This window comes from Cucumis sativus, chromosome 3 (assembly GCF_000004075.3).
Source record: "Cucumis sativus cultivar 9930 chromosome 3, Cucumber_9930_V3, whole genome shotgun sequence".
In the NCBI taxonomy this organism is placed as follows: domain Eukaryota; kingdom Viridiplantae; phylum Streptophyta; class Magnoliopsida; order Cucurbitales; family Cucurbitaceae; genus Cucumis; species Cucumis sativus.
Window position 1 is genome coordinate 974667 of NC_026657.2, and position 25683 is coordinate 1000349.

Here is a 25683-nt window from a genome sequence, read left to right on the forward strand (position 1 = left end):
AGGGGCCATTTAAGCCCTTTCTTGGTTTTTTCCCCACTCTTTTTTCTTAGTAACTGTTTCTTGTTCTTTATTCTATGGTTAAAAAGATAAATCATAAACATGTTTAGTAATCCTTGTTTGAATCTTACCCTAAAATTTATTTTCAATAGGAACAGGAATAGGAATAGGACGTTTGGTAAGAATTTCTGTTTTCTTTATTTAAATACGGTGAAATGTCACTATTTATTAGTCATAAACATTAATAGATAATTGTTTTCTTTTCCTAACATTTGAAGTATGTAAAGTTTGGTAGTGTTCTCTAATGCTTATAATTCAATTGTTTTCTTTAAATAACATTTATTTGTCCTACAATTTATTCTTCTTTAAAAAATAAATAAAAAGAAGGACCAATACAACCACAACATTTTATTCTATTTAAGTAACCTAATATAGTACCAGACAATTCTTGATATAATGATCTTCAAAAGGATCTAACTGTGAATACCTAACGTTTGAGACTTTGATTATTTAATTATTGGTATGATATTAAATTGAATTAAAAGCCTTAATAATTAATTGTATGGAACAAAGTTGTTTAATATAATATTAATAATATATGTTTTCAATTAGTTTGACTTTAAATGCTTTTATGACACCAATTACAAAAAAATTATTATTTTCTTTTTTCTTAAAAAACAAACTTCAACTTAGCGGTAGACTGAGTTCAGCTCAAAGGACACATATATGTATTCGAAGAAACAACTACTCATAATCAAATTGGACAAAAATATGTCAAAATTGGTATACAAAAAAAATGATAAAATAATAAAGAATTTGAAATATTTTGGTATAGGTTACGCTTTTTTAAATGAACAAACTTAAATCGTATTTAAAAAATAATTATTGTTGTTACTGTAATATCACATCTAATAAGGGATAGGATAAATGTTTTCTAAGTTCTAACATTTGTCTCCCAAAATATGTTGTCAAGATGAGGATCCTAAATGAAGTCCAAACCAACTTCCTCATCGAGTTAAAATACACGTGTTTCCTCTTTGCCCACAGCGAGAATAGGCATAATAGGTTTGAAGCAATGTATATGTGAATTTAAGGTGTGTTACACGCCTCTCTCATTTAGTAAATCCAATTTAACTTATGATAACTAATGAATTTTAGATTTATTATGATATGATCTCTACCAAAATATAACCATACACTGACCACTAGCTATGTTAACCATAGCCACCACCACCGACAAGATGTTTTATAGTAATTTGAAACGTAATGGATATGGTAGACATGAGAGCATAAAACATGATTAAATTTAACTATAGTTGCATCTGATCCTATTATAAATTAACATACATTTACCTAATTAAAAATTAATTAAGATTTTAAGAAACCATACCTCCATATCTCCTGTTCATTTGTAATCTTTCCACAATCTCGAACCAGACCACTACTAGAGTTGACCCGCTATTAACTGAACTTAGAACCATGTCGTAGGACTCAATGGGTGAAGGATTTGTGAGAGAGGGAGAGATGAAAACTTGGGAGAGAAGTAATCAAAACTACTTAGGAGGTGTGGTTTTTTTTATAACAAAAAACTTTTGTGAATTTTTAAAGTGGAAATTTACAAGAACCACCAAAAGTTTTCGACACTTGAAAGATAAGTCTTTAAATAAATTAATAACATGAAAAATGTATGTAATCAAAACTCAATACCTCACATCACACTGATGGTGAGCTAGATGTTTACATCTCATGTAGCCACTTATCCCACTTAGAGTTAGTGGGATTATCTAACAAAATGTTAGATTTTTTCACTGAGTCAAAAGGCAACTTAGTCATTCGATCATTCAAGTTAAAATTCAACATGAATCTGCATTAATTTTTTTAAAATTCAAATCATATTTTGATATATTGTTAGTCAAAAGTGAACTATTGAAATTTTCTCAACTTTGACTATTTTCGTCATCTTCGAACTTCTAAATATAATCAACATTCATATTTTTTTATATTTAAATCGTACTTAAGTATAAAGTTTATGTGAAACTAACTTAGAACATTCATATTGTTTTAAATCAAATTTCAATTGGAACTTAGAATAATGGCAACATTATCTAAATTTGAGGTATAATCTCATGAATAGTAAAGTTTGGAGTAAAATTTGAGAACAACTTTAGAATAGCTATGTTTTTTTTGGATTATTTCTAAATACCACCAAATGAATTAAAATATTTATAAAATATAACAAACTATCATAGTCTGTTTATGATAGATATTGATACACTACTATATGTATCTATTTGTATTATGATAGATACAAATAATAATTTATTTTGATTCATCAAAGATAAAATATGATAATTTGCTCTATTTATAAATATTTTTTAAAAATATATGTTATGAATCGAAAAAAAAACTATTTACAAAATATAACAAAAAAACTTAAATTTATTAAAAAAATCGTAAAATACAACAAATTTGACAAAATATTTATCAAAAATTTTAAATTCTATTAATAATAAACATTGATATCCACCTATATGTTTGTATCAGTAATATTAATAGAAGTTTATGAGTAGTTATGATCGATCAAATCCAAAATTTTATTATAGTTTATAAATATTTTAATTTATTTTTTTATTTTAAAAAACACTCAAATTTATTAGAGAGTTCCACGGAACTTGCCATATTTTGTAAATAGTTTATTTTTTAAAAAACAAATTATTTAACAAAACTACACAAAATTCATTCCACTTCTTTTTTCTCTGTTCTATTTTTTACATTTTCACAACTTTCAAATTTTTTATCGTTCAGCATTATTTTTTTATATGTTTTTTAACAAATATAATAATTAAAAATCTGTCCAAAATTACGAGGAATTTGGCAAACCCGACCCGACGACCCATTACATATTCAGTTCGGATTATTCCCAATCCGACTCCATAGACGACCACGCGAAATGACCATAAAGCCCATCTTATGTAAATCTTCCTCTGCTTTTCTATTCTTTTCTTTGAGAACAAGAAAAAGAACAGAGGAAGAGGCAGAAATTATATAAATTGGATTTCTCTTTTTTCTTTCTTTTCCCTCTTCGTGAATCCATAGCCGGAGCAGCCATGGCCGCTTTACAGTACCTCGATACCCTTCGTAACTCGCACCCTGAGCTCGCTGAATGGTACAATACCCTTGCAGATCTGTACCAGAAGAAGCTTTGGCATCAGCTCACACTCAAGCTTGAGCAATTCGTCGCTCTGACCGTCTTCCAGGTTGGTTTTTTCCAACTTCCCACGTTTTGGATGAATTTGTCGACATTTTGATTTTGTGAGTGCTGGTAGTTTTGAGCTTTTAGATGCTTTGGTTGTTAGGTGGACACTGTTAGGGTTTTGGGTCTGGGAGTGTCGAGATTGAATTTTTGATAGCGAAATGGATTGAGAACTTAGGGTTTTTAGATGGAGAAGATTGTGGGGTTTGAAACTTTGGGGGTCTTTGCTGAAGGGGTTGTTTGAGCTAACTGGATTTTGTATTTAACTCTTTGTTGGATTCAGAGTAGTTGAAATGTGAAGTACGGTAGAATTTCCCCCCTCTTTATATCTGTAGTACGAGCGAACAAGTTGAACGGATCGATGGAATGTGGGCTGGGGTGAGGTGGATTTGTTGGAGATTAATGATTTGTTTGAGGTGACTCGTGTCCAATTTACTCATTTGTAAAAACTGGATTGAGTAGATTAAGATTTTCTTACACTGTAGTAGAGCAACAAGTTTTGCAGTTCAATCTTTACATTGTAATTTTTTCTCTCTTTCATGTTTATAACCTGCACGTTAGGTCTATTGGGGAGAGAAGAGTTGAGGCATTAATCAAAATATCAAAGTCACCTTAGCCCACCGTCAACGTCTTAAGCTTTGGGGCTCGGATTCTAACTTGCCCTATCTAGATTTAAAGTTGACATTGTAGTAGATTGGAGAATAAAATAGTAAGCACGAACTGGGGTCTTTGTTAATACCTGAGTTTGACATCACTGACTTCACCCTTTTCTTAAAGAATACGATCTTTAGATGTTTAGACTAAGGAGTGGATAGCCATTCATTGGGTACTGATTTTGGTCTAGTAGAGCTGAAATAGTTTAAATTAGTTTGAGCAAGCTATTAGATGTTTTATTTGGTGAGCCCTTGTATAATTTAATTCTTGGTTGAGTTGTACTGTAATGTCATGCTTTATCCACATGTCTTTATGTAGAAACCTCAAATTCAATTGACAATTTTTTATGCTTAAATGTTCAGGCTGGTGATGCACTGATTCAGTTGTATCATAACTTCATCACTGATTTTGAGACCAAAATCAATCTTCTCAAGCTTGCTCATTTTGCTGTGATTGTCTCTCGTCAATATGCGGAGAAAGAAGCCGCCATTAGTTATCTTGAAGGGATAATTGAGAAACTAAGGAGTACTAAAGAGCTGCGCATAGAGGAGCCTATCCTCTATATTAAGATGCAAATAGCTATTTTTAAACTTGAGCAAGGTGACCAAAAAGAGTGCAAGAAACTATTGGAAGATGGAAAGAGCACTCTTGACAGCATGACGGACATTGATCCATCTGTTTATGCTAGCTATTATTGGGTTTCATCTCAATTTTACAAGTCCCGCAAAGAATTTGCTGAGTTCTATAAAAGTGCTCTTCTTTATCTAGCATACACTTCAGTGGAATCACTGTCAGACTCATTTAAATTGGTATGATGAATTGTTTCTTGTTTTTACATACTGATTTACTTTTATTTCTGTAATTTTTTTTTCCTTTTCAAATAAGAAATAAGCAAGCTCATTTCATGATAGCCAATGCATGATCAATACTTATCCTGTATCCGTACATGGTTCATGTTCTTTTTTTCATTATCAAAATTATTGTCCATTGTGGTGCCTGTAGGGTTTCGCATTTGATTTGTCTATATTTGCACTTCTGGGAGATAAACATCTACAACTTATCCTCTATCTATACTTGGTTCTTGTTTATTTTTTCACTTGTCAAAATTATTGTATGTTGTGCCTGTAGGATTTGGCATTTGATTTATCTCTTTCTGCACTTCTGGGAGACAACATCTACAACTTTGGAGAGCTTCTAGGGCATCCTATTGTAAGAATTTGCACCCTAGTTCCTTTTTTCTTTCTGCTTTCTGCCTGTGTAATATTTTATGTTGCTTTTGAGAGCTTATATTTTTCCTTCCATTTTTCTCAAAAATCACCTCATTTGTTTTTTCTCCCTGAGATGGAGCAACATAAATATCACTCAGCCTTTTCAATATAATTTAGATTTAGTGCTAACAATGTTTTTACAAGCTATTGAGGCTCGCTCAAGGCAAGACTTTTTCTTTTAGCCTCTAGACTTGTGCCTCTGCTGAACCACTAGAGAAATTTATGCCTTTATGAAGATACACTGCGGCTTAAAGTCTCTATGCCTCATCTAATGATTGGAAAACTAACAGTGATTTGCCTCATTCTTCAAAGATATAAAGATATAAAGTTTTGAGTTGGGACAATTGCGATGTTAAAGATCTCTAAAATTCTTTTATTATGTGGAAATTGTCAGGGTAGTTTTTTTTTTACACTTTTATATGACTATCGTGTTTAGTAATACTTGGTCATGTCACACCGATTTAGAACTTGTAAAATGTTTTTAATTCAATTGGAAACTTATACTGCCTCACCTCTTCAAGAGAAAAAGTCCCAATGCTGCATTACTCTTTTAAAACAATGAAGTGGTCTTCATATTTATAACAGGCTGCAACATTTGGTATCTGTGTAGACATTGTGGTCAGTGTTTAATCTTTTCATGCCTCTATTTATTTTGGACTTCAAACCTGATGTGTCCGTAATTTCTTGCAATTCAGATCAAAAGTCTGTCGGGCACAAAGGTCGAGTGGCTTTACTACATTCTTCAGGCATTCAATTCTGGTGATTTAGTTCGCTATCAAGAGCTATGCCAAGTCCATAACGCAGCTTTAAGGGCCCAACCAGCTTTAGTTGATAATGAGAAGAAACTATTAGAGAAAATCAACATTCTTTGCCTCATGGAAATTATCTTCAGGCATGCAGGCTTAGCTCCTTTGTCTCAATAACTGAATTTTCTATACCATTTTGGTGCTGATTTGGTTTTGTTGCAGCCGGCCGTCTGAAGACCGAACCATTCCATTGAAAGTTATAGAAGAGCGGACAAAACTTTCTACAGAGGATGTGGAGCATCTACTAATGAAGAGTCTCTCTGTAAGTTTCACTTGTAGTTATATTCACGAAAAGATCTGTTTCAAGTTTGGCCATGGACTTGGTCACCTCAAATTAATATAGTGTCAATAGAAATTGTGATGCTGGAAGAATACGGTTGTAACCTATAGGAAAAGCAGCGGTGATGTAAAAAAAGTAGCAAGTTGGATGAATGAAACAAAGTTGGATGCTGAAATAAATAAATTATCTTATCACTACTTTCACGGCACTTGAGAAAAACCAGTTCCATTCATTCGTTTGATTATCGGTTTCTAGGTTAACTTCATAAGCAGGTCTGTATCTTTCATGTTTTTTTTCATCTTTTGGGTAGTCTTAAATCTTAACCTGATCTGACGATATTCTTATCTACCGCAGTTTGTTTCACTTCCTTTAGCACATTCAGCTGACCTTTCTGACTGACTTGAAAATTTCCATGATCGAATTATTCTGCCAATGCGCTAGACTTACTTTTTCTCCCAACCATCTATAACAGAAAATTGGTTGTTTTCTGTTGCAGGTCCACCTTATAGAAGGTATAATCGATCAAGTCGAGGGAACGGTACATGTTTCCTGGGTGCAACCTAGGGTTCTGGGCATTCAACAGATCAAATCCCTGCGAGACCGGCTGGACAATTGGGTGGAAAAAGTGCACACGGCTTTACTTTCGGTCGAGGCCGAGACCCCTGATCTAGTTGCATCATAATCCTCTTCATTTCATCTCTAAACAATTTAGCCAAGGGACGAAACAAAAGCCAGGAGAAACTACTGCCGATCCTTTATATGATGATTTTCATGTGCTGGCTGGCTGGCTGTTTTCCAAGCTGTCTTTTCATCTTGCCTACTGCTATCTTGAACTATTTTCTAGGAAGCAGAAGCCTCTACTTCAGTCTAGTTAGTTTTAAAAGTGAGCATGGATTGGAGGAGTTGAAATGGACTTAATTTGACTTCTGTATTTGTTTTACTTTTGTTGCATACAATTGAGTTTTGATGTGCTCCATGGAAATCCATTTTATGATATGTTTAAATCTTATAAACCAGACTTCATATAACACACATAATCTCATTTCTTCATGCCTAATATGGGAAGCCTAATGAGCTATACAAAATTACAAGACATCCTTCTACAACATAAATCCAACATTTCACTTCCTTTTGAACATGAATATGGAGAACATTGGGATTTAAGCTTGCTATTGCCCAAGTACAAATCAAAACTTGAAAAAAAAATTGCAAGAATCGCCTTATTCAAGGAGGAAAGTAGATGTAAGGGAAGCATATTTTCTCTTTTGGGCTTCCTTTTGATATTATCTATGAAAGTAGTACTAGAAATATCATTGTTGTCTAACAAATGGAGATGAGCTCACATCTGTGCTGTAAAAGGAATCTTCGGGTCCTCCATAGTAGTTCTCCTCTTTCTCCTCATCCCACTTGACAACTTCTCTTATATACTTGAATGCCTCGTCAATAGTCACTCGGTCCCTTGCTCTAGCTTGCCACACGAATAGCTTACGACCCGTAATGGATTGATAAAGATCTTTGAATTTCATAGCTACATAGTAGTAAGCTTGATGAGATAGTGACTGGTTGCTATGCAATGGTCGCACGGGGCTGAAATCGTTAAACCATTCACAAACATTCAATGAGCCCCGATTTACTTTCTCCTCAAAGAGATCGTACTTGTTGAGTATCAATACAAATGGGGTATCTTTGAAGCAAGGGTGTCGGACCATCGTCTCAAAAAGCTCCTTGCTCTGCATCATCTTGTTTTGTAATAGGTTTCCGCTGCCACTACCTTCTGGGGCAAGAGACATCTGATCAAAATCACTAAGAGCAACACAAAAGACGACGACTCGAACATCTTCAAACATCTCAACCCACTTGCACCCTTCATTCATCCCCTTGGCACTTACTCTTATAAGCTGATATCTGTACAATAGATAGAAACCAAGATTCAGATTGCTGAAAAAGAAACACACACATTGAAGGGAAACAAAATCCACCAATCAATAAGATATCTGTACAATAGATAGAAACCAAGTCAACGACCTAGTGCAAGCTTGAGAATCATTTTGAAAGAGTTAAAAACCACTTTTCTCAAAATTAATTCATGATTATTTTATTTTATTTTTAATTTCTAAATGCATTTTTCATACGGTTAGAATTGATTTTGAATAATAATTTTTTTTTGGAGTGATTATGAAAATCACTACCAAACATGCCTTTAGAGGATTAAAAATTTAAAAGTACTTTTTAACTGAAGTATTTAAATGAGGCTATGAATTTAGAAGCCTTTTCCAGGAGTCAAAACACTCCCAAGTACTTACAAAACAAGGAGTTGATAGATGCTTTCAGAAACACTTCTATAGACAATTCTAGGCTTAGACATTTCATTCATTCCCTAATTCCGCTCTATACACAATTTCTTTCACTAACTTCTCTCTCTATGAACCTCTCTCACTAACTTCTCTCGATAATTTATCAGCTTGCCTCATGAAGAAACTCTATTGAAGGCATGCAACTTTCCTCCCAAAAACAGACAAAAAAAACAACTTATAGTTATTATTCAAGTATTTATCCTAAAGTTAAGAGCTTTTATCTCACATCCACAAATCAATATGCAGAACGAGAAAATATATTACCTAGTGAGAGGTGGGGGTGGAGCTTCGAGATTGTCGGTATAGGTCTCGGACATTGGACTCCGATCATCAAGTGAAAATTCCATGAAAGCCAATCCATTCCCTTGGGTTACCCCTTCTGCATACAGGATATCTCTATCCGAAGGTTCGTATTCGTTACTTGAAACCTCCACTGCCTGCAAACAATCACAAATTCTAAGCAATCTCCCCAGATAATTCAATCAAAAAAGTTGACACATGATGGCAGATGGCGTTCTCTCCAATAGAACCATTCTGATTTTTTTTAAAAATCGAGTATAACAGTTAAGAAATTGATTAGGGTGTGATGGATTACCCTGCTTAAGAAGTACTCCGCAACATCGGGAAGAAAGTGTAGCTCACTTTTTCTCTTGTAAGTTTCCTGGATTGCAGGGTCCTTCCATAACTCTTCAACTAATGGAGCATACTCACGAGTTGCAGCAGGGAAAAATGCATCCAAATCTCCAGTGGCAATGATATCGAGGAGCCAATCGGAAAAATGTTTCAACTTCGGATTGATGGAATATATGCTTTCACTAGCTTCCTTCTCTCCATCTGTGGAAATAAAATTTTGTAATTGGAGAAGAATGAATAAAATTTAATCAAAAGTGACAATGAAAGAGGGTGGAAAAACTTTTCACAACTCAAACTAAGAGACCATATTGCATACACCACTCATCATTAATTTCAACCATCAACTCAAAATCGTAAAATTTAGACCTTCAAACTTTCATAGAATTGGGTATCTGTTAGATGGGAGATAAAGACTCTTTTAAAGAGTGAAAAATACATTTTTTTAAGGAGAGATTTCTCTCTTATCTAAAGGAATTTTTTTAAATAGTTCGCAGTTTTGCAATTTTCCCAAATTCAACCCTTTCCAGACCCTCTAGGCTTATCTAACCATAAATCCAATGAATTTGGCATTGAAAAAATTACCAGTTTCAAGAGCTTGATCCCCCTGTGAAATTGAAGCCTTTTTCCGGTTTATGATCTCCTCCTCAAAGCGTTCTCGACCATCTAGTAAGATGCTAAGATATTTGTACATATTACTCTGAATCATTAGTTTGATGTCTTGCAGTTCTTCTTCATTAAATCTGTTCCCATACAAAAATTTTCCCTGAACAAAAGAGGTAAACATTGAAGATAGTGGATCGGAATGTTTCATTTCTAATAAACACGATTGAGGCCATTTCCTTTGCAACAACCACAACCTTCACAGAGATAAATTCCCTCCCAGTGACAACCTTATAATTGCAAGATAAAATCTTTCGTCCCCCAACCACGAACAAAAAAGGCCTCTCGCCTTCTAGGCGGCCCATGCATTTATATATATTCCATCCACATTCGTAGATCAATTGACACAGGAAGACTTCAACTCTATTGTATGTATCCCAAAATTTAAAAAAAGTAAAACTTAGAATTTTCTGAGAACTCTTTAAAAAAGCACTGATATAAGTAATTTTCTTTCTTGGGACACACTTACAAGTTACAACAACCCTCCCCCCAAGTCCCCCCCCCCACCCACACAAACACCAAGGACGTTCCAAGCCTATATTAAGTTATGGTACATGGTTTCAAACTTGCGGTATAAAACGGGAAAGATTGAAAGGTCTAAGGAAGAGATAAACTGATTTATAACAACACTAATGATGACGTGTTTACCTGCTTAAAGATAGTGCTAGTTCCAGAGCCTTCAATCCCAATGAGAAGAAGTTTCTGAATCCTCTTTTGTTGCTCAAAGAAATTGGGGACTGTTGTATAATTGCTAGCCTCTTCTCTCACTCCATGAGGTGGTTGACCATGTAGCACGGGCAATGAGAACAAAGCACAAACAAAGCGTGTTGAAGCCTGCCTCAATCAAAGCATAAATAAGGTTCTTTATATCAAAAGGATAAACTTGGCGTGTAGGTTAGACTTCATTCAAAGGATTTTATGTTCACCTTCTCCCAAATATTTCCTCTGATATTGTTTTGACCTTCTTCCTCATAGCGACCGTCGTCGTAGACCCAAAAATGTGTGTCACGTGGGCATTGTACGTTTGCCAACTGAAAAAACAACAGATTGAATATGTCTAGTTGTAGCAGAAACCACAAGCCATTTAACATCTAAAGAAAATCAAGTTCGTAGTTTTTCTTTCTTTCTTTTTTTGTATGTGAGTAGACATCAAGATGCTTTTAGTTTAGCAAGGAAGCCAATGAAACAAAATCAATTTTACTTAATAAGAGGAGCTTTTCCAGGAGGAAAAAAAAAGAGGAACTAATCGGTTGAATTGACCACAATGTAGCTCTTACTTTTATGACCATTGGATGCATGAGAGGAAAAAAAATCATTTTTCACCATGGCTTTGACAGTCATGAAAATGACAGCTACATTATGGTAGTTCCAAAATTTTCTCCTTTCAGAGGCTTTTGTTGGGCACGGATCCCCAAACTATTAGGTTGGAGAGGGGCTAATGAACTCTTCCAGACTTTTTGCATCACCACGTAAAACTCTTTAGAGAATCATTTTTCCCTCCCATAATGACATACACTCTCTATGGGGATTTTGGTAACTTTTATTTACCCTATATTGGTGGGCAAGCTCTGATGTGGCCACTCTATGTGATATGAAAAAGTCATTAGTTAAAGCCTCAAAAGCAAAAAAAACAAAAAAAAAACAAAAAACCAAAAACAAAGAGAATTAGAATGTCTACGTTCTGGTTTACAAAGCCAAAAGGTGTACCTTAAGCACCCTTAATTCGAGTCTAGTGATTTCTCGACCATTGATGTAAACTTCAGTGTTTCCATTGCTTGCATGGGGGCTAAGTTTTCCAGTGAAACTTAAGTTTGAACTAATGATTCTATCTGGCTTTTCTCCTTCCTGTCAGACCAACACAAAAATACTTCATAAAGTTCTAGTTCCGGAGACAAAGGTCAAATGGCCATTCACTAAATACACATAAAAAAAGCTAACACCAGTAAATTATAGTTACCTTTCCCCAGAGACCAGACTCTTTGTCGTACCAATATCTCCCAGGTTTCAATTTCTGTGGAGGAAGAGGGCATCCAAGTAATTCTGCCATCTCTTCGGACCTTAGGGGTAATCCATTTACAATCAGCTGCTCTGGGCGAAGTTGATTAGCAGGACATTCTTTCTCAGCTTTCATAATTTGCTTCACTTCCAAAGGACTAAGTAGTCGAGACAAGACCCTCGAATGCTTGCCCAATTTTGACCTCTTAGATTCGTCTATGGGATCACCGATGCAAGTGACACATTTACGCCCTTCAGGCATTGATCCCATAGCCCTAAGCACACAATTGCTGCAATACTTGGCATCACAAACTAGACATGACTCCTTTGTTTCCCACTTTCCTTTCCCACACCTATAACAGACCCTACTTTTCTTTTTCTTTTTCTCTTTTGAAACTCCTACATATTCTGGATACACTTGCTTCTCGACGCTAAGTTCTTTACGATTGGAGTTGTCAGTATTGAAAGTGACAACAGGTGCTCTCCTCGCATCAATAACTACTTGTTTAGGCTGATTATTAGTAGGGTTGTGAACTGAAGCTGGGGAGGCAGAAGGTGAAGCTGAAGAAAAATCATGGTTTTGCAAGACAGATACTACAGATTCTGAACTTCCTGATACTCTTGGACTCTGAGTAGGTGGACTTGTGACTCCAACGATTCGAGAGACTGGCAAAGGAATTGGTTCGATTGTTGGGGGGCCGTTATTTGCAATTGACCTTTGGGATTCAGATAAAGGTTCAGCAACTGGAATTGAATGAGGATGTACATCAAGGGGTTCAACTCTTGGAACATCATAGACTACTGGTGGACCCTCGTATTCCATAGCTATAGAGTAATCCAGATCGCTAGCACTTTCAGGGAGAGATGCTCCAGGTGGGAGCATCTTCTTCACCAACTCCCTCCAGTTCTCTTCCTCCCTTCTTTCTGATTCAACCGACATATTGCTAGATTTACAACCAGAGCACTAAATCCAGAAGCTGGACACTTTTGAGACAGAAGAACTCTCGTTTTACGTATAGTCCCCTAGAACAGCATCCATAAGTAAAGCTGAATCATCTTCGTAATCAACAAAGACAATCGCAGAAATTGTCAGCAAGAGATACAAACACAAAGAAAACAAAAAAAAAACACTCGTCAGAGCCCTGGATTGTTGGCTCTTAGTTCAACCAAATTACATCAATGGCAGACATCAAACTCAAAATTTTGAATAAGAAAAACTTGACCGAACTTTTAGGATACTAAGAAAGGTTCAAAATCAGAAAACCCCTTTAATCAAAGTTTTCGATCAAAAGGTTTACAGTCAAAATCAGGACACCCAGAACGCAAATCAAACAATATTTTTCAAAAGCTTGAAAAGGCAAACAAACCCACCTCTAGAATCCAATTAGAGTTGAAAAAATCAGAGTCAAACAAACTATAAACAAACAAAAAGATAAAAAGAAGCACGGGCAAACAAAACCACTACAAGAATCAAATATTCAAAGCGAAGACTATTTTAGCAGATAAACATAGGAAATGAAAAAAAAGGGGGGAAAAGAGATAGAGAGAGAAAGAGAGAAATACCCTTTTGAAGAGTAAACGAGTTTCACTTTTAGAGAGAGTCAAATGGCAAGTAGATAGGGAAAGTGACAAAATGAAAGCGAATCGTGGAGATTGTAAAGCACCAGAAGCGGCTTTTTGAGGTTTGATTGAGGCTTTTGGAACCCAAAAGGCAAAGCCTCTGCGAAACCCACCACCATGGACGAGAGAAAAGACGAATGCTATTGAAGAGAGAGAGAAATAGAGTACAGAGAAAAGAAAGATAACAAAAATGGTGAAATCCAAGCAGAGAGCAATGGGAGTAAGACGAGTCAGAAATTTTAGGCTCTTTACCAATTTTCGCCAGATGTCTTAATCAAGGTTTTTACACTAATGTCCAAAACTCTAATCTTAAACAAATATTTTCATTTTACGTATATATTAATACAATCTTCATTCATTATAGAATTGCTTTTTTTTTTCTTACCTATAGATCTAATAATATCTTGAGATTAATACATTGTTTTTCTACTTCTGTTTATGAGAGATATTTTAATATATTGATTAAGTTTTATTGTTGATATCAAACATTCTAATTTATGTACACATTAACATATGGATGGGTATTTGTTTATTTGATTATTTATAGATAAATTAATTAATATATGTATACATATTTATATAATAAATTATGTTGACGTTGACACTAATCTTTTAAATATAATAATTATCGACTTTAGGACAGAAGATGGTGTCAACTATCATTGAATTAAACTTACTATTGTAACCATACGTAAATCTATAACCTAAAATTAATTCCATTGCATTTAATTACCTTGCTTTTATTATACTCTCTTAATAGAGATATGTTTAATTCTTAACAATATACTCTCAAACTATATCTATTATCGTAATGTTTATTGTAATCTTAATTACGATTGCTAATTATTTTAATCATATATAATTTTTAGTGAAAGAAATAATTCATAGAACTATGTTAATTAAAGCGTATTCTAACATTGATTATATATTTTATAGTATATAAATTGGAGAAATTAAACTAAAGTTGATAACCATAACTTATACTAACTAAGACACATTTGTGTTGGCATTATGTTGTACGATTTAGTCTAAGCATTTCAAGCAAATTTTAAAATAGCATACTTTTCTTTTTTTACCATATTTCCATCCATACATTCAATGGTGACATTATCTACAAAAAGAAAAAAAAAAATAGATGGATTAAAAAGAGAGGTAGTGGAAATTTTTATTATGTCTACATAAAGATATAGAGTGTGGGTCCCATACATAAGTCATCCAAATTTTTAATCTATTATTGTAAAAAAAATAAAAAACAAAACTAATCTATTGGTTTTTAAATAATAATAATAATAATATTGAGTTGGTGATGGGATGATGAAGTTTTTTTATCCACGCGCCTCTGAAGAGCGTGTAAATAAATGCGGACACGACCAAGATATTTGTAAGTTACGTGGAATTGCTGTTTCAAAAGCACTTCGAAGAGCGTGGCCAATCATCTCCATTCTCACGGTAACGGTAACGTTAAACTTTCACGCCAATATTTTTTTAAAGAATTTTAAAAAGTAAACAATATTATAAGTTGTAATAGAAATAAAATTCAAATTTTTGGGATAGCTTATAAATACTCTAATTTATTTTTCTATTTTAAAAAAGGTTTCATACTTTTTTTTTTTAATTTCCAACCTCACTATTTGTTTTATTTTGATAAATTTTGCATCATGAAAAGAAAATTAGAAAAAATGATGCTATCAATATCAACCATAATTGTGAATGGCAAACTTATAATTTTTTTAAAAAATAAGTGATTAATAATTTTTATATTGAAAATTTTTAAAAGAATATTAGATTTTACAAAATATCTACTATCACTGATATGTTATAGATAGAAGACGGTTGACGATAGAATTCAAAATTTTGTTATAACTATAAATATTTTAATTTATCTTACTATTTTTAAAAACGCTCCTATTATATTTATACTATATTTGCTGTAATTTTTCTTTATTTATTAGTTAATAGTTGAGAGTCGTAAATTTGAATGTTTGCTAACATTTTTAATAATGAAGGGTGAGGTGGGAGCCCCCGAGGAGGTGATTTTAATGATAACCACGTGGAGGGCAGTAATTAAGTGTGGAGGTGGGACCCTTCACGTCTGAGGTTCTTTTTCCCTTTTAATCAGAGTTAAAAAGCAAAAATACATAAATAATATTTTGTTAATTTAAGTAACAAAATACAAAAATATTTATGGCTAACAAAAATTATCAGGTCTTTTAAATATTTTCATTTATCTATTTAAAAGAGTTCATTAAAATGTTTTTTTATTTATATTTCTAAAATAAAAATTTTTTTAAATATCATTTTAAATAATATGTCGTTTATACTATTGTTTAAATTTAAAGTTTTTTTTCCTATCGTTTAAAACGAATTAAATGATGATGTGACATAATATAAACAATCAATTACCATAGTTAATACGATCGTTTACCATAATTAATACGATTGCTTGTCATGGTTGACATGTTTAAAGTTTAAGCATTTTTTTCGACATTTAAAAAGAACAACGCTATCAAGTATCATAACCTAAACGATCATAGATGATTCATTTAAATTGTAATATACAATCGTTTAGAAGAATATAACTAATGTGTATGTATTCAGTGGGATAATTTTCATCCCAAATCTATGAGTTTTTTTTAAAAAAAAAAAAATTGTTTTTTATGGTGCAAATGTTTTTTAAAAATTTCATAATATTGTTTTTGTTGTATTATTCATTTCATATAAAAGGAAGAAGGGAGTGCAGAAAATAATTATTGGATTTGGTTTAAAACTTATTGACTTATTTATTTATTGCCAATTGGCCCCTCTCTATTTTATTGTATTAAACTTTCTGTCCTTTCCTCTATGCCAAATCCTCTCTCTTTCTTTCTTTCTTTTTGTTTTTTCATTTCATTTATGTCCTCCATTTCTTCTAAATTTAAGCACATTGCCTAAAGCCAACTTTTGTAGCTAAATGCCAAAAAAGTATATCACTAAAAATTATACTTTTTTTTTTTATCATGAATTTTGACATTGAAATTTTTTTCTATACCTTTTGTAACAAAAGGTTGAGTTTAGCCTTTTGGATATTTTTATTTAAATAAACATTCAAAACTTGACATGTCACGGATGAATGGATTCTACACAAGCAAATGAGCATGCAGATTAATTCAATGCAAAGTGAAGAACATTAGCATGAATCCTATTAGGTAGGTATTCAAAAACTTTAACACAAGTGGTGCATGGACATCATGAGCTTGCGCTATAAGGTATTAGGTTAAGTCCCACAACTAACACATCCTTCATGTTTAGTTGCTAATGGGTGAGGTTAGAATCCTAAGCAAACGGTCGAGGATAAACATGTATCGAAATTTGAATTTTATGAATTTATGGATAAAATATCTAACATCCACAAATTTTTTTTAAAGTCACAAAATTGCTTCTATAATGAGAGTTTAGATAAAAGCTTTGAAAAACGAATATTTTCTTCCTTCGTTAATGTTCGTTGTCTACCCGGCAAAAAGAAAACCCTCACCTTAGTCTCCTTCTTCCTCACTCTCGCAACGTTCACTCCCCGCGAATACCGAGTGGCACGAACTCCGGTTGACGGCAATCGAACGGCGGCGACAAACACGATTTAGGTATTATTCATTTGTTCCTTTACCCTCTCTTCACTTCCATCTACGATCGCTCAGCGTTGTTTGATCTGAATATCGAAACACGCCATTTGAAGATTGTGATCACACGGGAACTCTGGAACTTCAGCGTTTTCGACATTCAGCTGAATCAAGATCCTGTGAAGGATTTGGAAGTCGATTCTTGAGTTTTGATTTCTCAGTTTATCGTTTTCTCTTACCCTGAAATCAGGCGGTCAATCATTTCGAACACGGCTGGATTTGATTACTGCACTTTTTTAACTTTGAAAATTTGAGTCACTAAATCTCGTTTTCTCTGCGCATCGTTGGTTCTGTGTCTTAATTTTTCATTTTCAATCATTAGATCGATGATTATGATTTTCTTACAGATGTAATAATGAGATTGGGATGACTTTCGAATCATGGAGTGTGTTTTGTTTGTAGTGTTTTGATTAGAGGATTTAAAGTGATCATGGATATTCTAAAACATTTGAGTAGTTTAGGAGTAGTTGTTCAATTTCTTCCAAAAATGTTCTTTACAGCACTTTTTTCAATTTCAAATCCTCCTGAAGTTCTGTGAAATCTTGCCTCGATTAATTTCACAAGCCATTTTACTGTAGGCAATAGCATGCTAGTCATGAAGTTGTTCAGTGTTTCTTCAACAATTTTGCATGTTTAAGTAGTTCCTCAGCCCCTATTTGATAGCCAGTTCAATCTCTTGGTTTGGTTTTTTATCATTGAAAATTAAACTTATAGTCACTTCTTTTACTTTTGGATTTCTTTGGTTTGTTATATTCCTTTTACAAATGTTTTCAAACCCAAGTCAAAGCAAACACTTGGTTTTGTTTTTTGAATTGAACTACCATGTAAAGAAATGGGGGAGAAATTAGGCGCAATTTTCAAGAACCAAATGGATCAAATGGGGTTCTTTTACATGTTAACTATATAGACCCCAAGAGGTGGTGCTCAATCATGGATCTCTTGTCTTCCAACAAAGTCAGACTTGATATTATGGTCTTTTTCAGTCTTGTATCCTGTTACTGTGAAGTTTTCATGCCATTTGATGTTTTTTAGAAATAGCTTCATCAGATGAAATTTATTGTTCGGTTCTCACCACTGATCTGATTCATAGAACACGAAAACTTGATTCTATTTTGACGTGTTCGTTTGCTATCATAATCGGGTACAGGATAAAATTAGAAGAGGAAAGCAACTTGCAGTTCATAACAAGTTTATATAGTTCTTTAATGACAAGGTTTTATTAGTTTGCAAGTCTCTAGTGTCATCGTATCATTTATGAATCTCTGCGTTCTTTTGTCTCTTCATTTTATCTTTAAATTTCTTTCTGAAATTTCTCAGTTCTAGAGATAAGATGCTTCCATAGAACTCAACTCACTTCCAGAGGACACAATAGAGAAGATGCAGAAATTGGGAGATTTCAAGCTACCGCATTTCTTCAATTATCCTCCATATTTCACGTAATGTTCACCATCTGTTTCATTTATTATTCTTTTTACATCATTATTAGCAACTTGTAAGCTGTGTGAGTCAATTTCTGATGATGTTGATATCTTGGTTTTGTCGACAATTTCCTAAGTGAAGAAAACTAACAGGATACAGTATTTACAACCTATAATTTTCCCACCAGCCTCATATATACGAATGTGCTAGTTGTACCTTACCGGAATGTTGATTGTTTCACTTGTCTTCAGTTGCATATATAACCTTTTTATTGCATGTCATCTCAGTTTGCAACCAGTGAGGGACACCCGTGAGAAGCAAATTCAACTTTGGAAGGAACTTATCCTTGATTACTGCCGAACGCAAAAGATATTTGTCATTGGACTTGAAGAGGACTTTCCTCTATTTTCAAATTCTGTGATTGAAAGTAAATTTCATGGCCTTTTTTGGTCCTAATTGGGTGTTAAAACCTTTTTGTGTTTTAGACTCAGTTGCATAGCTTTGTATTACTGTTTCAGTTGTTTGATGTATTTTATAGCGTGGTTGTGATGCTACAGGATCTCTCAGTCATGAAGCTAGACAAGCTTTTATCTCAGCTTTAGTTTCAGATGGTTAGGGCCTGCTTGTTTAGTTCGATAATTCTATCTGTTTACAGTTCCCATTCTCTTTCATGGGGAAAAAAACTGATACGTGTTCATTTTAATGGTCCTTATAGGTCGTGCAGAATGGCTGGATAAAGGACATAGGAAATGCCTTATTTTATGGCACCGGATTCAAGATTGGGCTGACATCATTTTGCACTTTGTAAGACTAATTACTTTGGTTAAATTAGTCTCAAATTTTTGGTCTATTTGTCCTTGAACTTTAAAAAATGTCCAATAGGTCTTAGTTCAATTCTAAGTTTCATAGATCCTTGAAAATTTTGAAAATGTTAAAAATTATGCGATCCATTAGGTGTAAATTTGGATTTATGCTAATGGAACTCTAAATCAAAGGTTCGGAGTCTAAATTTGTAAATTTGAAAGTTCAAGGTCCAAATAGGCACAAGTTTCAAAAGTTAAATTAAGAGACTGAATTTATTACTTAACCAAATACCATTTTAACTGCCATAGTTATCAGTAAGTTTGAAATGATTTTGAAAGAGTAAAAGTTGCTTAATTCCATTGAAAGAAGTAGGTAAAATTCCACAAGTTTTTTGATAGAAATCAGAAGTGCTTTGAAAATTCGTTATGCTTAAATTGTTTCTTAATAAATAGGTGAAAAATAATGGACTTGAAGATAGTGTTATGACAGTCGAGGAAATACGTTCAGGAGTTGAATCTAGAGGAACAGGTACTTTCTTTGCTTATGTTCTCAAGGTACTAAATGCCCACCTTTCGATGATAATTAATGGAATGAAATAATGAGATTAAACTGCTGATCATTTCACTTTTTAAATATGTTAATATATTTTATTTATTTTATGTTCTCGTTAGTGCCATTTTATATGTTTCTGAATGTGTTCCCAAAGGTGATATTAAAACATTTATTGCACACTGTATAGCTTTTGATAGAATAAGGACATTCTTGAAACAAGGGACAGTTCATAGTTTATCTTTTTTAGCCAATTTGTGTATACAAATTCATTAGCTCAGCCTTAATTGACATGTAATATCTTCATACCTCACATTTGTTGCGTTAAACGTTGTTAGAAACGTATAAGTAGAGTGATGATGTATATTTGTTATTTGCCATGAGCACAGCGTAGCTATAGTTGACATGTACTTCTCTTTGAGCCCCCCAGGCCATACCTTACTTTTTGTTGAACTAAAACTTAATGTAAAAGATTTTACGTAAACATTTCCTCACCAGATCTGTTGTAGAGACAATATATGCTTGCTTTCTGCAAAACTACGTAGCTGTTTTGTGCTTAAACATTACCATATCTTGAAACAGCAATTTTGCTTCATTATAATTTGTAAGAAAAGAGTTATTTGGTTTTGTGTTTTATAAATCAGAGCTTGAAGGGATTGATCGTACGATATTAATGAGAGCATTGAAGCTACTTGAACAAAAGGGGAAGCTTGCAATTTTCAAAGGTTCTTCGACAGATGATGAAGGCATTAAATTCTCTGTATAAACTACCAATGTTTATTATTCACATTGACTGCCAATCTTTCTTTTTTCAACACTTCTAAATGCAACTTTTCATTTAGTTTCCCCCCAATTCCAACTGGGATTGATGGGATTATAGGTTCTTGGTGCAGTTCATTGAATGTAACCAAGTGGACCTCCCAATTGAACTTAAAAGGACCTAAGCTTGGGAGTGAGGATTAAAATATTGATGTCGATATTGATATTAAGGTCTTAAACTTACAGATATATCGACCCAGCGACATATATTTTCATCCTTTTTTCGCGAGTGCTTTGGAAAATATTTGTTGTGCATTGTTGAAAAAAGAACTAAAAACAATCATATAATCCTCCTGTTATTTGGATTGGTTTATGAGATGTGTTTAATTTTTTTAAAAATAAAATTATAGAAATTTTAGGGTAAAATTTACCTTTTCAACTTTCAAGTCTTGACGAATATGTATGAGTTTTAAAAGTGCACTAGACTTATATTGACATGCAATTTGACGTGTTTGCTTTTATGCTGATGTATATAGCAAGAGATAAGACATACTTGTTTTAATGTTGACCTATTTAAATTAAAAGATGAGTAACTCATCTAATAAATAAAAAACCCCAAATCTTAGAATGATATGATCATTATCATCACTTTTGAGTTCCCGCCAAAGCTCGTAAAAATATAACCCTATGCATTCTATTGGTTATTATACTCCGATATTTTGTATCGCACCTCAATGTTTGGTACCAGTGTCATTAATTTGACATTTTACGACTGCACCTCAATGTTTGGTACCAGTGTCATTAATTCGACATTTTACGACTTTTCATGGATTAATGAATTGCGTCTAGTATATTTATGTTAAATTCATCTATATCCTAAATACACTTTAAACATATAGTATCTTAGTATTTTAGAAATGACTTATCCTATCCATATATATTTTCATACATCCCCTTCAATTAGAAATAATAATAATAATCATAGTAACAAATAAATAATACAAAATTATTTTCTTTTCTTTTCTAAAAAGAAAATTTTGCTACACATACAAAAAAAAAAAAAAGTGAATATCACCCACACACGGCCTTCCCTCCCTACTTCCACCACTGTTCCTGCAGCCACAAGACCACAACCCCTACCAAATGCTCTGATCCTCCAACACTCTAATTTCCCCCTTACTACCTTTAACCTCACCGGAAAGAGAGACATCTATGAAAAAAATTCCAAATCCACTCCAAGGCAGCAAGGTGAGGTGACAAAATTCGAAGATTGATAGGTTCTAGGCAGGTTCTAGGCTGTCGGTAGCACGAAATGACGCTAATCTGAGAACAAGTTTTTCGAAACTAAACTAAAGGGAATGGTTACTTTACAAACATGCTTGTTTCAAGGAAAGAGAGAAGGTCTATACTCCCACAAATTTCAGACACTTAAAACTAACAAGATTTTCCTCGAAGTGATAGAGAGAGATTTTTTCTAGCTAGTTAGAATTCTAGAGTTCCATCGATGCATCAAAGAACTATTTTTTTTTTCTTTTACCCTCCATTTTTAGTTTTTCCTGTAAGATAAAAAGAAAACGAAACCTTAAAGGGCCATTCTTTACCATTCTACCGAGTAGCAAGAACGATCACACAAAGGGCAAGGAGAAGATTTTTCAGACAAAAATGAAACTAGACTAGAAACCTTTTTTTACTGGGTGAAAGAAACAATTTCATTGATGGTACAGAAACTAGAGTAAGAACTTGAAATCTGGTAAATGAATAGAAATTAGACTCAAAACTAGAAGTCAAATAAAAACTAGACTCAAAAACTTGTGGGTCTAAAATAGTGTTTCTTTCCGGTTCTAATATTTAGATTGGACTTACTTTTATTAGAGCAAACAACCTGTAAGCACTTACGAAGTCACTCCAAAGAGGCCTTTGTTACATAACCAAACTGTGTTTTTTCAGAAGACTACTAACCAAACAGTGTTAAATATATCAAATACGTTATCCTTAGAAATTGATGATACCTTCTCAATTCAAATTGTGTCCTAAGCATAAATTCTGTGGGAGAGAGAGACTACAGATATTTGTCAAACAATATTAGAAATAGTAAGAGACTACTGCCATGGCCAAAAACTGCTGTCTTGATTTATATACCACAATGCCTCTTATGCTACAAATCATAATGCATTGTTTATCTAAACTTACATGGGTAGTGAGTACATACCAGATAGTCAGTTCGCCTAAAACCAGCCGGCTATCAAGAATAAGATAGCAACGAACACAAGCAGGGAGGGAATTTTTCACTCAGATTCTATTTGTTTCAGCAGGTGGTTAGCAAATCCGAGGGAAGAGAAGCTGGATCAAGTTCCCAACAGTCCTTCAGTTTCCCAAGAGCATCATCTATAGAAAGCTTCCGAGCAGGAATTTGATGCGAAAATAATCGGATATTGTCCTTTTCGAACCATCTAATAGCATGATAACCAATCTCCCTTCTCTTGAATATGGTCTTGTAACCATTAACCTTCTCAAGATAAGCCATACTTAAACCATGCATCTCACTGTAAGTTGTTAAAAACACCGCGATATCGTAAGTCCGTTTCTCTTTATTTGAAAGGTTTCTTCTCTTCTCAGCATCCAAACCTTCTTCTTCTTCTTTGTAAAGTGCCCATACTGATCCCTTTTTAGGATAAATCCTATGGACTTCCTTTGCTGCTCTTTCACAATCCACAACATGAGAAAAAATGTTCAATGAATGAATGGTTGTTTTTTTAGTGACCTTAAATCTACCACAAGATACATGAAATCCCATCTTCTCCCAACAAAGTAGTCTTTCATCTCCATTGTTTTGAACATCCAACCAACTCATTTTCACTTCAAAAGGATTTACAGTAACTTTTTCAATTAAGCCATAATGCCTTGGCATTCCATCATCATCATCATATACAGCCCACACTTGCCCTTTTTTGAAACTTCTCTCCATTCTGTCCTTGTCAAAATCATAAAAATCTGAATCTTCCACAACCATCATATCCAAATCAACACCATTACATGAAGGTCCTTGTTGCTTCTTCTGAGCTTCAAGATTCACATTCTTCTTGGAACTCCTTTGTTTTGCATTCTCCAAAAACCCAGCACTCTTTGATGTTTCTTGCCGACGAATCCGTAGTAGACCTTCGATCTCTTTTAAAGTTAATCTCTCATCGTCATTGTCATTCTCCTCAACCAGTTTCTTTCTCTTGTTCACTCCTTCTGCTTCCTCCTCCTCTTTTAACTTCAGTTTCATCTTCTCTTTTCGAGATTTCTGAATCACTTGAGACTGCAACTCAGCCAAAGTCATTTCCTCCTCCATTTTTACAGGCTTTAGCTTAGACCTCTCCAAAACCTCACCAACACTACTCATCTTCTTCCTCATAATCCCACTTCTTAATCTTCTTCTACAAATCCCATCATCATCATCAAATCCCTCCTCCAAATCGCCATTTCTAACTTCACCTTCTACGGAACTAGCCTTTCCATTTGACTCCAGACCTTTCTTCTTCTCACCATACATCTTACTCACTGCAGCATTTCTCTTCCATTGAACAGTATTTAAAGATACGTTTAATCCTTTGAAACTGCCAAAATTTTGCCTAGAACTCAAATTCCTCAACCTTCTACCCCCAACCATGACCCCAATTTCCCTAATCTCAGGTTCGTTACACACAACTTCAACAGCTTTAAAACTTTTTCTACAGCTAGGGCAGACTAGAGTATGCTCTACATACCTCTTCTCGAATTGATGCAGAAGCCGGCACGTTGAGCAAGCAGTCCAAAACGTCTCGCTCTCCACAGCCGCATCTCCAATCTTCTCGTCCTGAATCCGAATCCGAAGCTTCAAATCATACTCCTTCCTCCTAACCTTATCGGATAAAAAGTGAAACGCCTCGCCGACGATCTTAAACGCCTCCTCGGAGCCGGAATAGGGATTCTTATCCGGATGCAAAAGTAGAGCGAGCTTCTTGTACTGTTTTTTTATTGTGTTGATGTGAGCGAATGGCTCCACCTGAAGAATCCGGTACCAGTCGTCCGGAGACTCAGCGGCGACTCGGAGAATCTGAAAGGAAGTGAGAATTTCGGCGGCGCCGTCAAGGTTTGGATCGAGGCGATGAGCTCGCTTGGCGTACTTGAGAGCAGACTTGAGATTAGAATCTCCAAACCTCTTCTCTGCCAGTTCTCTGAGACGCCGAGCCTCCGATTTCTCCTCGGTTACTCCATTCATATTCACAGAACGGCGGCAGCGGAGGCGGAGGCAGAGGAGGGAGTTCCGATCGAATTTCGCCGCCTTCGGAAATCAGAATAGAACCGAGGAAGAAGAAAAAGGTAATATTTTCTGTTTTATTAAAAGATAAAAATCAGTTGGCTTTTAATTTTGAAATTTGTCTCCTTAAATATCACTTTTAAATGAACAATAAAGTAAAGTTGTCCAATTTTCGCTCACACCCTTTCCAATTCTCTTTCTCGTATCATAACAACAATGGGTAATCCAATTTTTATATATTTTCCCCTTCGTCCTTGGAAGATTTTTTATATATTTTCCCTTTCGTCCTTGGAATCTTTGGAATTGCTTATCTCAACTAACATAAGGTTGAATTACCGATCTCGACGTTAGAGTTTGATTCCTTCCCTTCATATATACTTACTTCATATATATCAAAATAAAACTTACCGATAATAAAAGTTATAACATCATTCTAATTTTATATATTTGAAATTTGTTCAATTTTAATATATATTTTCAATTCCTCGATTTTAGTCTTGTGTAAACTTAATAAATCTTAAAAGTTAATTTTACTAAAATTGATTAAACGATAACAATATCATAAAATGTTACCGATATAAGAGATTTTTTAATAAAATAATAACTAGATTGAAGAGTTATTAAAAGTAGACTAAAATTGAATAAACTTCGAAGTATAAAATCAAGTTAGTGCGATAATCTAATATAAACTATCTTG

General features: G+C 34.0%; 4 protein-coding genes across 6 annotated transcripts; 2 read left to right on the forward strand and 2 right to left on the reverse strand.

Annotated features, from left to right (window-relative positions):
- The first annotated feature begins 2977 nt into the window (after window positions 1-2977).
- LOC101208086 (26S proteasome non-ATPase regulatory subunit 13 homolog A) lies at window positions 2978-7286 on the forward strand. The gene is made up of 6 exons (XM_004146061.3): window positions 2978-3254; window positions 4267-4713; window positions 5033-5113; window positions 5868-6064; window positions 6141-6240; window positions 6755-7286. The coding sequence occupies exons 1-6, from the start codon at window positions 3105-3107 to the stop codon at window positions 6938-6940; spliced, it is 1161 nt and encodes a 386-aa protein (XP_004146109.1). The 5' UTR covers window positions 2978-3104; the 3' UTR covers window positions 6941-7286.
- Window positions 7287-7359: 73 nt separating this feature from the next.
- Window positions 7360-13749, reverse strand: LOC101207353 (extra-large guanine nucleotide-binding protein 3). Of its 3 annotated transcripts, none has more exons than XM_011652023.2 (9): window positions 13464-13749; window positions 11863-12956; window positions 11613-11750; window positions 10832-10936; window positions 10554-10739; window positions 9828-10008; window positions 9208-9446; window positions 8877-9049; window positions 7360-8163 (listed from the first exon to the last, which is right to left on the reverse strand). In XM_011652023.2, exons 2-9 carry the CDS (start codon window positions 12838-12840, stop codon window positions 7569-7571), a joined length of 2595 nt encoding a protein of 864 aa, XP_011650325.1. In that variant the 5' UTR covers window positions 12841-12956; window positions 13464-13749; the 3' UTR covers window positions 7360-7568. The 3 variants fall into 3 exon arrangements, with proteins under 3 accessions (XP_011650325.1, XP_011650326.1, XP_031738533.1); XM_011652024.2 differs by having other exon boundaries at window positions 11863-12923; window positions 13464-13725; XM_031882673.1 differs by lacking the exon at window positions 13464-13749 and having other exon boundaries at window positions 11863-13435.
- A 3208-nt stretch (window positions 13750-16957) lies between these two features.
- Window positions 16958-20983, forward strand: LOC101207111 (vacuolar protein sorting-associated protein 25). Its single transcript, XM_004146057.3, has 7 exons — window positions 16958-17137; window positions 18491-18609; window positions 18880-19019; window positions 19150-19203; window positions 19308-19396; window positions 19849-19924; window positions 20590-20983. The coding sequence occupies exons 2-7, from the start codon at window positions 18551-18553 to the stop codon at window positions 20709-20711; spliced, it is 540 nt and encodes a 179-aa protein (XP_004146105.1). The 5' UTR covers window positions 16958-17137; window positions 18491-18550; the 3' UTR covers window positions 20712-20983.
- A 1694-nt stretch (window positions 20984-22677) lies between these two features.
- LOC101207675 lies at window positions 22678-25115 on the reverse strand. Its single transcript, XM_004146142.3, has one exon. It carries the CDS (start codon window positions 24945-24947, stop codon window positions 23010-23012), a length of 1938 nt encoding a protein of 645 aa, XP_004146190.1. The 5' UTR covers window positions 24948-25115; the 3' UTR covers window positions 22678-23009.
- Between the last annotated feature and the right edge of the window lie 568 nt (window positions 25116-25683).

Coding starts and splice junctions, on each gene's coding strand:
- LOC101208086 (XM_004146061.3), top strand. CDS start 3,105: ATGGCCGCTTTACAGTACCTCGATACCCTTCGTAACTCGCACCCTGAG. Junction 3,255..4,266: donor TCGCTCTGACCGTCTTCCAG/GTTGGTTTTTTC, acceptor TTAAATGTTCAG/GCTGGTGATGCACTGATTCA. Junction 6,065..6,140: donor CTCATGGAAATTATCTTCAG/GCATGCAGGCTT, acceptor GTTTTGTTGCAG/CCGGCCGTCTGAAGACCGAA.
- LOC101207353 (XM_011652023.2), bottom strand. CDS start 12,840: ATGTCGGTTGAATCAGAAAGAAGGGAGGAAGAGAACTGGAGGGAGTTG. Junction 11,751..11,862: donor AGTCTGGTCTCTGGGGAAAG/GTAACTATAATT, acceptor TTGGTCTGACAG/GAAGGAGAAAAGCCAGATAG. Junction 8,164..8,876: donor CCACCCCCACCTCTCACTAG/GTAATATATTTT, acceptor TCTATTGTACAG/ATATCAGCTTATAAGAGTAA.
- LOC101207111 (XM_004146057.3), top strand. CDS start 18,551: ATGCAGAAATTGGGAGATTTCAAGCTACCGCATTTCTTCAATTATCCT. Junction 19,397..19,848: donor CTGACATCATTTTGCACTTT/GTAAGACTAATT, acceptor CTTAATAAATAG/GTGAAAAATAATGGACTTGA. Junction 19,925..20,589: donor AGTTGAATCTAGAGGAACAG/GTACTTTCTTTG, acceptor TTTATAAATCAG/AGCTTGAAGGGATTGATCGT.
- LOC101207675 (XM_004146142.3), bottom strand. CDS start 24,947: ATGAATGGAGTAACCGAGGAGAAATCGGAGGCTCGGCGTCTCAGAGAA.